The 12,697-nt window shown below is 43.8% G+C and overlaps 1 protein-coding gene across 1 annotated transcript in view; it reads left to right on the top strand.

The window, feature by feature from the left end:
- The first annotated feature begins 721 nt into the window (after positions 1-721).
- Positions 722-12,697, top strand: part of LOC107044335 (cadherin-related tumor suppressor) — a 96,643-nt gene continuing 84,667 nt past the window's right edge. Inside the window, exon 1 of the mRNA XM_029126550.1 lies at positions 722-5,953. Coding sequence (XP_028982383.1) covers positions 722-5,953 — 5,232 coding nt within the window. The remainder of the gene's footprint in view (positions 5,954-12,697) is intronic.

Below are 12,697 nucleotides of genomic sequence, written 5' to 3'. Positions count from 1 at the left end.
TAATGCGCGATGGGAGATTGGTTATGTTATATACAACGTGCGATTCCTCCTGAGATGTACCGTTTCGCTGCTCAGATCGCCGATCGACTGTGACGAGTGTCATCTCGAGCGAATTCCGTTGGTTCAGCCGCTTTGATAAGTTGTCCACGACGTGCTCTCGGGGGTTTTAACCGGGGGAAAAACGTGATTCAACGATAAAAGAGTTTAAAACGGTCGAGGGAGAAGGAGAAAAAGCTGGGGGGGAGGAAGATATTGGACGGGGAAAAAAATACACGCCGAACGTCGCTTTGATTCCTAGCGTCAATCTTTATCGTGACTAGAGGTAAAACGTGGAGGCAAGAAGAAGAAGCGTCTCTTGGAGGAGCGGCTGTTGGGGCCCGGTCAGTGCCCCCACCAAGTGCAGTGAGAATTCTCGTGGCGTGTTTACTCGAATTCAGGTGTAATTCAATAGTAATATATAATCGGCATGAGTCTCCATGCCAGAGGGGAGTCGGGTAGCGCTTGAAATACTGAGGGACATGTCAATATAAACGGTGGAATCTTCACACCAGGATGAAAATTCGCTTGACAATGACGAAAAAGTGTGAAAGGTAGTGGATTTAACAAGATTGAAGAGGGACAGGGTCAGGGGAAAGTAGAGATGTGGAGTGTGACAGTCCTCGCCCTGGTCCTGGGACTCGTTTCACCAGGTCGTCATGCCCTGGCTACAGATGACAGAGGCATGCCACAGAAAATGGCGAGGCTCGTGCCAAGGAGATCACCTATGCTACCGCAGGATGGTAGTATGGGGCTTGCTATGCAGAGTAGAGCAGTTGATACACGAGTTCAACTGGGTATTAGAGAGGGTGAACCGGAGGGCACACTTGTTGGCACAATACCAGTGAAGCCGGACTTCACGTACAGGTTCAACGAGCCCCCGCAGGAGTTCACGCTGGACCCGGAGACGGGACAAATTAGAACCGCCAAAGTGCTGGACAGAGAGGCACTGCCGAGTGACAAATTCGATCTCGTTGTTCTCTCGAGTCAGCCGACGTACCCCATAGAGGTCAGAATTCACGTCATAGATGTCAATGATAATGATCCGGAGTTTCCAGAGTCGAGTATAGCTGTCAGCTTCTCGGAGTCAGCTGCTGCTGGAACGAAATTACTCCTTGACGCTGCTACCGACAGAGACACACCTGAGAATGGTGTTGTCGATGATTATTTCATCGTCGACGGCAATACCGATGGGAAATTTCGTCTCGATGTTACGGCTAATCCCAGCGGTGAAACGACGTATCTTCATTTAGAGACGACTGGCAAACTTGACAGGGAACAGGTTGAATTTTATTCCCTAAACGTGTGCGCGCGGGACCGTGGCAAACCCCCGAGACTCGGTTATTTACTCGTTAATGTTACGGTACTTGACGTCAATGACAATCCACCGATTTTCCAGCAGAGTGACTATGTTGTTGCGCTGAATGAGAGTGCACCCGTGGGAACAAATGTTCTGACTGTTAAAGCTACTGATAAAGACACCGAGGACAATTCGAAATTAACGTATTACTTGCCGGACAGCGAGGGACAGTTTACAATTGATCCTGAAACTGGTGCTATTACAACAGCAGAAGCTCTCGACTGTCCGCAGCAGAGTTGCACCGCAACCAGACCCGGTGGTAGTTGTCCAAAGAGCTGTGTAATAACTGTTTTCGCCCGGGACCACGGCTCACCACGCCAGGATGGCAGAACTTACGTAACAGTTAATCTACTCGATGCTAATGATCACGATCCAGAAATAAAATTCAGCTATTTCCCGGCAACAGCTGGATTCGCAACAGTGGATGAAAATGCCGCTAAAGATTCAATAGTGGCGGCCGTTGCTGTTGTTGACAATGACGAGGGTCTCAATCGTGAGACAAGCGTGGAGATTCGCGCTGGCAATGAGCTGGCTCACTTTCGTCTCGACAATACCCAGAGCTTCGACATTGTACGGGTTAATGGTAGACTCGATCGTGAAGAAATTCCAAAATATAATCTCACAATTGTTGCCACTGACAAAGGAACACCGCCAAGATCGGCAACGGCATATCTCGTTATACATGTTAACGATGTGAATGATCATGATCCAGTATTTCAACAGAGTGAATACTCAGCTGTGCTGTCTGAGCTGTCGCCAATCGGCAGTTTTGTGGCAAGTATTTCAGCGACTGACGCTGACTCCGGTCTCAATGCAAGGATTTACTACGACTTTGACACGGGCAATGAACAATCGTGGTTTGTAATCGATCAGGACACGGGTTTGGTAACAACAGTGGCAACACTCGACCGTGAAATTCAGGGAAGCATTGAGTTGAGGGTCACTGCCAGGGATGGTGGGCCAAATCCGAGGTATGCATCGACCCACCTGAGGGTCACTGTACTTGATGAGAACGACGAGGCCCCAAGGTTCAGTCAGAGTATCGTCGAAGTAACATTATCCGAGAATACACCACCGCACAGTTTAGTGGCAACCCTAGCAGCTGTTGACAATGATCAAGGGACAAATGGAAGTATTGCTTACAGCTTACACCCAAGTGTCCTCAGGGATTATCCCAAGACATTTGCTCTTGATGCGCTCACGGGACAATTAACAACGAAAATTCCGTTAGACAGGGAAACAGTCGGCGATTACCGAGTGCTAGTGGTCGCGCGAGATCAAGGAACTCCACCGCAGTCATCTACAGCTACTGTTTTACTTTCACTGGAGGACGTTAATGACAATGCTCCTGTATTTTATCCAAGGAGTTATTTAATGCCAATTCCGGAGGACACTGCACCGGGCACTGCGATTGGAAGGGTCACAGCAACGGACGCTGATGCCAGGGAAAATGCACGAGTGAGGTATACACTGGAGTCCGGTGGTGAGGGATTATTCAGTGTTGATGAGAGAACTGGGGAAATTACACTCCAGGGATCTCTGCGTGTTGCACAGAAGACCCTCTACACACTGACAATATCGGCTAGGGACAAGGGGAATAGAGTAGCTGCTAAAAATGCAGTAGTCGAAATTTTGAGACGAGAAGACTTAGAACACTTAGAATTCGATACCTACAATGGCTACGAGTTTAAAATTACCGAGGACAGGGGTGACTGCACTGACGTCTCCCCGGGATACAACCGGGAAGTCGGCTCTGTCCAAGTAACCCACTTCGCCACATCGAAGGTGTCTTACGCAATAGTTTACGGAGACCCTCGTGGCAATTTCAAGATCGATGAGCATTCAGGTGTCATATCAACAGCTGGGTGCCTCGATCGTGAGGAGGTTGCTTACTACAGCCTCCGTGTAACAGCAAAAACTGGTCTAGCGCGGGGAATGACTTCTGTTAACGTGACAGTCCTAGATGTCAATGACAATCCACCTAAATTCCGAAAAGGAGAAAAAGGCGATGAGGTTTTGCTGAAGGAGAACGCCGCGGTGGGGCAGGAAGTCTGTCTGGCGAGAGCGCGAGACAGAGATGTAGGCGTCAATGCTAGAATAACTTACACACTGACGCACAATCCTGGGGGACAATTTAGGGTAGCCGAACACTCGGGTATTATTTATTTAGATAAACCTATCAGGGCTTCTCCGGGTACAGTGCTAACGCTGGAAGTCACTGCTGTGGACACTGGTGCACAGCCTCTCTCGGCTCAACATCAAGTGAGAGTAACGGTTGAGGATGTCAATGATCACACACCAGTGTTCAAATTACCGAGCTACGAAATTTCACTGCTGGAATCAACTCCAGTGAATGAAAGATTCTTTGCTCTTCGCGCATCCGACACAGATCTCGGCGCTAATGGTAGAGTTCTGTACAGCGTAACTGATGGAAATCAAGAGGAAAGATTTGGCATATTTCCTGACGGTCAATTATACGTCAAACACTCCCTCGATCGTGAAGAGCAGGACTATTACGCGTTGGAAGTAACAGCCAGTGATCAGGGTGTGCCAAGTCGAAGCTCAGTGGTACCCGTTGTTGTGCACATAATTGATGAGAATGACAATGCACCGCAATTTACAAATTCCTCCTTCACCTTTCACATACGCGAAAATGAACCACCGGATACATTTGTTGGTAAATTACTTGCAGCTGACAGAGACGTGGGAAGAAACGCCGATCTGACGTTCTCATTACCATCAACCCAACAAGACTTTATTGTTGATCCGAGGAATGGTTTTATCAAGTCACTTCATGTTTATGATCGCGAGCAGTTGGTCGCCAATACAGGCACCAGTCATATCAGTCTGGAGGCAACAGTCACTGACAATGGTGTCAATCGTTTGCGTGATAAGGTTAAAGTTACGATTTACGTAACTGACGTTAATGATAATGCACCGCAATTCCAACGTCTACCCTATCGCGTACAAATTAGTGAGGGTGCTACAATAGGCACACAACTGTTGAGGGTCTACACGACAGATGCCGATGAGAAGCTCAATGGGGATGTATTTTACTCCCTCGAGGATGGCAATCAGCATGGCAGATTTGTCATTGACGAGGCGACCGGTCAGATATCCCTCGCGAAAAGCCTCGATCGCGAGACCCTGGACAATTACGTATTGACCGTAGTGGCTCACGACGCGGGGTTAGAGGTGAGACTCTCCTCGAGTGCCACAGTGACCATTGAAATTCTCGATGAGAACGACAACGCCCCGAAATTCATCGACAACAAGTCGCAAATATCGGTGATCGAGACAACACCAATTAACACAGAATTGCTGAGATTCAAAGCCACTGATGACGACCTTGGTGCAAACTCGGAGTTGACCTTTGGTATCACCGCAGGCAACAGGCGAGATGCGTTTCACATTGACCCACTCACTGGCGCTTTATACCTGAGGAAACCTTTGGATTACGAGGAACTTGAGAGTTACACGTTGAACATAACATGCACCGACGGAGGTCACCCGAAGCTCAGCTCAGTAACAACGCTGAGGGTCGATGTGATTGACGCCAATGATAATCCACCGGCATTTCCCAACACAGCTATTGTACGTCAAATTAGAGAGGGAATAACTGTGAGAACACCTGTGCATTCTGTAACAGCGGAGGATCCTGATTCTGGGGAGAATGGGGCTGTTACTTATGCAATAGCCAGTCAGGATCCGCAGGACGACAGGAGGCACTTTGGAATCAATCCGACAACTGGAGTCATCCACACACTGCTTCCGATAGACAGGGAAGAGGTGGACACTTTTAAATTAGTGGTGGTGGCCACGGACAGGGCGCAGCCACCTTCGGCGAGGCTATCAGCCGAAAAGCTGGTGATTGTGATCGTTGAGGACTTGAACGATAATGCGCCGATATTCGTCAGCATGTCGGCAGCGGTATTACCCTCCAAATCGAGCCTCAACTCCAATTTGGGGAAGGAGATCCCGGTGTCTCGACTCCTAGCCCGCGATTTGGACTCCAGCACCAACGGGCTGGTGACCTACGAGCTCATGCGACCGAGTGTCAACTTTTCGGACATGTTCAAGGTCCACAGGAGCACCGGAGTCATCACAATGAGGCTTCCCAAGACTCTGAAGACTATGGAGAAGACCTCCAGGTATCAAATTGGGGTCAGAGCCACTGACGAAGCTGTTCAAGCTGAACGCCGATCGTCAGAGACTTACCTCACCCTCATTGTACCTGGTGAGAACGATGACAAACCTGTTTGGGATCATCATGGGCCTCTCGAAGGCACTGTGTACGAGAATGAGCCACCTGGCACAAGCATACTACGAGTGAGTGCACATTCACGAAGATCTGGCGTTGATATTGAGTACTATGTGACAAACGTAACTGCTGGCAGTGGTGGTGAACAAGTGGATAGACTGTTTGACGTTGATATTAAGAGTGGACTGCTGCAAACTTCCGGAGCCCTTGATAGAGAGACTGGCGTCGAGTGGTACGAGGTGGAGATTTATGCTGTTGCTAATGGTGGCGAAAGACCCAGTACTTCATTCATCAAGGTAAGAGAATAAATAAATAATAAAGTGCAACTAAGGTTGTTTTTGCATGATATTTTGGCGCGATTTTAATTAAGGGAATAAGGTGAGCGATGATTGATGACAAAAGGAGTAAAACTCATGAATTTCTTCATTCCTCGAATAACGTTTTAATTAAGAAAAAAATTTCTTCTCCCCCTCACCGTGTGATCGACTTTTGCGACACTCCGGAGTGATTAATGACGAGATACGTTGGGTAATACACGTTACTAGGGTGAAAGTCCTCACCAACACCCGTGTGGAAGCCATTACATCATGTAAATTACATGCAAATTCGGTGGTAATGCTTCCGATACATCTCGAAGAGAACGAGAAACTTTGATCTATGAGGCCAGATGGCGATAATAGAACCGTAACCTCATAATCATAATCGGGAGATACTCTTTTTTATTTATTTCAAAAGGGATGTGGGCCTTTTTTTCAGCTGGCTTGGGGCCTCTTGTGTGATGACTTTGACCTCAACGCGACGTTTCAATTATTTTCACGTCGTAATCACGTATATTCGGGATATGTTCTCTCTTTGTCCAAAAGCGACTCGAATTCTCTTCATCATCTTTAAAAACGAATTTTTCGCCAGTGGTCCGCAGCGGATACCCATTCAAGTGGCCAAAAAATCTAATAAGAACATTGACAAATAGTAAAAAACAATGTATGAAATAAGAAGAAATGTTAAAAGCGCGTTCCGTGGGTACTGCGGACGAAATCGATTAGACTCATGTGGTTCGCACCTCGAGGCGTGGTCGGCGTGATCACACGAAATAACTAAATGTGAAGTGGTGGAGTGAAAGAAGTATATGGTGGTGGTAGGTGATGATAAAGAGAGAAGTTGCAATATTGTGGTTGAAGGGGAGTGAGGGGGGTGGGGACAGGAGGAGGGAATGGACCCTCTGTGTTTTACGAGTGACCATCTCTCGGTATATATAACACTTGGGTGTATAACTCGTGACGTACAACGGAAGCCTGATGACGAGTCCCTTTCGCAAAAGTATAATAAGAAAGAAATGAAGTGAGCGTCAAGGAAGGGTGAAAAATGTAAAAAAAGGGGAAGGAGGAGGGTTCTTTTTCTATAAAAAAGGTGAGTCGTTTGTGAGGATAACGAGTGGTTACACGTAACTCAAGTTAAATCAATCCTGAGCACGCGATTCTTTAGACTCAAATAATCTAGATATTTCAGTTGCGATTAAATATTTAATTACGAGTGATTGTCGGTGTAAAAACAGAGTCCTCCTCGGTCCCTCTTATCCGGCTTTCTTAGTTCTCGTATCCTACGGTCTTGCTCTTTCTACTGGTTCTGTAGCACAACAGAACAGAACAAAGACGAAATCGCCCGCGTGCCAGGAAGTCAAGTCTTGCGGACAAGGAGTCGGTTTGCCGTTGGGGGCTCGGTGATGCGGTTCGAGAAGGGCTTTATATTGGATGAGAAAAACTTGATCTTACCCGGAGAAGTGAACTCGTACGATGACGAAGAATCGAGGAGGGAGGGGGATATCTCTGTCTATCGCGTGGGACCAAATGGCTGAAGGTAGCTCTCTACAGGCGCTCAAGAGCCAGCGTTTCCATGGTTTTTTGTTGATGTATTTTTCGACCTCTTACCGGAGGGGGCCCATCTCTTCACTGCATTGCTTTTATTCCATCATGCCGGGGGACACTTATTTCGTGCATTTTGATAAAATTATTTGTTCTTGCGGGGCTTTAGTCGACATCCGAACGGGCTGACCTTTTTTGCGGTCGAGGGAGTCTTTATGAATATGTTGGGAGTTACATGGATTCTATGGGGGGAATGCTCGGTAATTCCGAGATGGTTTCAATCATTTTTCGGCGAAATTCCAAATTTTCAAGCTCTAAATCCTGAATTCATTGAGAATCTGTGGATAAATTTACCCTAATTTTACAGATTTCTATTCCATTCATTTGATTTTCTCATCAAATTGGGAAATTTCAGTGGAACTGCCACTTGACAAAAATATTCGAATAATGTCGGAATTCCTTCACTCTCGGTGAAGAGCGAAATAAAATAAAAAATATTTGCGTACTTGTCTAGATGTTTCAAGAATTTTTCAACACTTAAATCAACTTTTTTTTTCATCAGTGGATAGAACCTCATGTTCCTCGGCTCCTTCATTTTAGGTAGACCCGGAGAAATCTTATTCCGAGAGATTGTTTGGAGCGATAAGCTTGGGATATTGGGAATTAATTTGGTGGATGAGTTTATTGATTGTCACAGTTTCTAACGGGCGTGATTACTCATTGAGGAAAATATGTTGAGGATCAATTTTTCATTTTTATTTATTCAATCTCTCCCGCACTCATTGGACATGAAGAAATATTTGACTAACCGGTATATATAGGTGGTTTGTTATTTTTGTGGCTTTTTTTTTATCTTGGTCCCGCCTCATTTGCATCTTTTTTTCGTATGGGTAGCCTCCTGAGACAGAGTAAGGAATTATTGGTAATCGGAGGATTCGTTTATCAGTGTTTCTGGTCCACTCTGGTGAACACTGAAATGTAATCAGGGAGGTGAGGTGAATTTTTTTTTCCCCCCACCGAGTTAATGTATGTGTGCACCTTGGAATCTTGTTTCGGTGTTACAGTGGTATGAGAGGAAGAGAGTTCCGCCTACTTATATTGATGTACATATTCCCAACTACGCGTGTTTCGTTTGGATAGATTTTATCTCTGAAAACTAAGCACCACGCAACTACTGTTCCAACGGTAACACACGCTATTGACTCGCACCTATCCTATCGTATAATATAACAACTGCGGAAGGAGTCTCATCTTCCACGGAATCTTGCAAATTACACCGAAATATATTTTATTGAGATTTTTTATTTTCCGCACGGTCTTTGTAACTCTAGAGTTAATCTGAATATGAGAAGATGAGATGTTTTCGTTTCGTAAAAATTGCGTATTTTATAGGCAGAATTGAGTTACATGGGAGTGATGGAAGGGGAAGTGGTGGAGATGGGAAGACGGGGAAATTTCCGGTTCCGCAAGGCGGTTGTTGACCTTCGGAAATCATTCGTGGGAGAAAAAATTCAGGGATTGAGAATGTTACGGACTGCGGCCTCTGTTTAGGGTTTTTTTTTGTTTTTTAATGGTGTTTTGGGCGTTTTTGGATGTTTGGAGGATATCATAACTCATAATGTAAAATATTTTGTTCCTATCATAGTCATAAGCGATGTGAAAAAAGTAGGAATAATTACCCTGGGGCGGATGGTAAACGTGTAGCGAAATATTCCTATTTTATTCTGAAAAACTTGACGCGTTAGAAATGTACTCCCATGAAAATTAGATAAGGAGTGATGAATGTCGCAGTATTTCGACTTAACTTTTGATTAAATCCCGGAAGTAAATTTTTCATTTTGATGTCAATTGGATATTGCACTGTTAAATTTTTTGGATGACAGTTCCACTAAAATTTTAAGAAATTTCGTTCTAGAGAAAAACAAATTCATGAAAAAATCAATGGAAACTGTAAATTTCAGTTTAATTATTTCAAAAAGAATTCTAGAAATCAGAAAAATTCAATAAATTCAATTTTTAAATGTTCAATTAAATGAAAATTTAAAGTAATTAGATGATTAATTAACGTAATCAGGTGACAGTCTCAAGAATTCTCGACACCAATGACAAATTTCCATTACATTTCACAATTTTCACACGACAATGTTTACCATTCATTTTTCATTCTTCGTTTTCTTCATAAGCAACTGTCAACTCCGGTCCCTCTCCACCTGCTGACCCTCACCCCGCGAAAAAAGTAGCCGCCATCGCGAAGCAAAGATTGCAGCAGCACTCGTGATTCCTCAAAAATCCCCGAAAAACAAAACCCTTTGAATTTTTATCTCCGGCAAACGGCAATCGTGAATTTGACCAGCGTTCAACAGTCTGATGCGACAGTTTGTATTTCACCATTGGATTCATTCTCCAGCCCCGGGGTGTATTCGTAGGCAAAAAAACATCAAACTTCGGTATTAAGGCGGTGACGGTGAGGAGGGCCGGAGGAGGCAAAGAAACATGAGTGGGGGTATACACACGCAAGGCTAAGTTGCGTCTCAGCTCGCGCGGTATGTCCTAACGACGCATGAGCGATGCGAAGACGAGTATGAGATGGCATTTTTCGGTGAGCGAGTTGCGAGGGGGAGGAGGCAAAGAAGGGCCAAACAGTCGGCTTGCCTCCCCCCCTCAGCCTTATTTCTCCTTATTCTCCACCCTTTTGAATATCTGCTCCTGTGACTAAAGACTTGCGGTCTTTTTCCTCACCCAAATGACGAGAGATTATCGTGAAGCGTTCACTTCTTCTTTCACTTGTCCCCTCCACCCACTGGTCAAATATTTTTATCAGGATGTTCAGTACTAAATTAACTGGGGGAAAAAGCTCGAGATGATCATGTAGTCCATTATTTTGTTGAAATTTCACGTTGATAATCTGGGAATTTTCGACAGTACGTTTATGGGACATTTTTTTTAATATGTTGTTGACAATTTTTTTCAGTTCCACTGAAATTTAAAGGAATTTCGTCAACGAAGATCAGAATTTGATGGAGAAATCGATGAAACTGTAAATTCCAGTTGAATTATTCCATGAAATTTAACAGACATGAGGAAAATTCAGGGGAATATATTCTTGAATTTTCAGTTTAGTGAAAATTGATCTAAATTTGGCAATTCAACCCCATTAAATTCAGGAATTCGTAATTGAATTTAATTGGACTCCCCTGAAAATAACTATTCAATGGTCCTTCAAATTTAAAATTTTTCTACCAGTGCATGTCATTACTGATGAATGACATCTTTTGAAAATTCAAGCTGTCATTCAAATATGAATGATCTTCTTACTTGACCCCTGAGTTCTGTTTAATTTCCAAGAAGAGCAATAGGAGATTCCATGAATAAATTGATCCTTAATTGAATACAAATTCATGCAATTTCAAATTCACACCGCTATCATTTCCATTTCAAATAGTGTAAGACTTTCCTATCAGCAATGTTACTCAACAACGATTTCTCCCCTGTTCCTCCTGATTACCCACTCCTTCTTTTCCCCTTCCCCCCATTAGCCACCAAACATTCAACTACAGAAACAATACAGAATATTAAACATCTAAATACCATCAATCCTCCCAACAACCACAATATTCAATTTTCTCCGTTAAATTTACCCCACCATTTACCATTCCCTGAAATTAACTGTTGAATATTTTCCTCCAAAATATTTCCCCCTAAATCCCCTCAAAAAAACAACCCAAAGATAATCATAAACTTTGTTGGAAATGGTGGTTAAAACTTCTCGAAAAAATTTGAAATTAAAAATTTATTAATACACTTTCTTACATATAATATTTTTCAAGGGGGAATTGGGTAAAGAAAACAGAGGACCCGACTCTGCATCGCAGCAGGGTACACTTTCTGGGGCCGCTCCTTCACCATTTCAGAGAGTCCTCGATATTGCCCCCCCCCCCTCCCCCCTTCGTCCTATACATGTATACAACCACATATAAGTTTTAGACTCCCATTGAAATCAGCCGGGGGCCCCCGTGCGTTTGCCCAGAGAGAGCCACCACAAAACGAATGGAATTCCGGGACAGCATACCGTTTCTCGATGGCTGATTGTTCCCCCGGCATATCTTTTCGGAGGATCCCTCGTTTTTTTTTTCTCTCCCTCTTCCTCTTCTCTTCATTTCTTTTGCGGGATATAGCCCAGCCAGTCTGGATGGGTCCTTGTATTGCCCATTGGGATATCTTAAGAGGTCTACAGGTTATAACCTGTCTCCCCCACCGCCCCGCGCTCATCATCCCACGGATACATTTTCACCGGGACTAAGTAATGCCCGGAATGGACTCGTGTTCCCTTTTCTATTTCCGCAACAATGCAGAAAAGGGAGGATTATTATTTTTATTTCACTGGAGATTTGAGGGTGTCTCGTTTTACAGTTCTTCTTCCTCAAAAGGATCTTGTATTCAATGAGAAATCGATGGAGAGATGAAAATTTCATGGAAATTGAATTAACAAAGCATTCAGGGGATCCCAGGAGACCTTTTGCTTCAAGAGCTTCGGGCTCTGAGATAATTCCCATTGAAGTGAACATCGTGGTACACATGACACTTCGTGGTACCTAAATTTATGACGTGACGTTTGAAAATTGATGACATGACACTTTCGAAAATTTAAATAATTTCAATCATTTAGTTATAGAAAGAGAACGGTTAGAAATTATTTTCAAGTTTTAAAATAATATACTAAAAAACCTCGCAGCATTTTAGAATTCATGGCATGACGTTTTCGAAAATTAAATAATTTCAACTAATCATTTATCGAAAGAGAATGTTTAAAAATAATTTGTCACTAAATGGAATGTTCTCCGATTTTTACTAGCCGATTGAATTGACACGTTAGTGAAACATACTAGAAATCCTCGATTTTGTACAGTTCTCAGTTCATAAATTGCCACAATGCACAGAAAGGAAGAACTATTATTTTTATTTCACTGGAGACCTAAGGATATCTCGTTTTCCACTACATCTTCCTCAAAAGGATCTAGTGTTCAACGAGAAATAGATAAAGAGATGAAAATTCCATGGAAATTGAATTAACAAAGCACTCAGAGTCTCCCAGGAGTCTTCTTTCCCCCAAGAGCCTCAAACTCCCAGATAACTCCCATTGAAATAAAAATCGTGGTACACATGACACTTCATGGTCCCAAA

Source organism: Diachasma alloeum, unplaced genomic scaffold (assembly GCF_001412515.2).
Source record: "Diachasma alloeum isolate Michigan unplaced genomic scaffold, Dall2.0 Dall_scaffold_00714, whole genome shotgun sequence".
In the NCBI taxonomy this organism is placed as follows: Eukaryota; Metazoa; Arthropoda; class Insecta; order Hymenoptera; family Braconidae; genus Diachasma; species Diachasma alloeum.
This window is presented reverse-complemented; position numbering and strand designations above follow the sequence as displayed.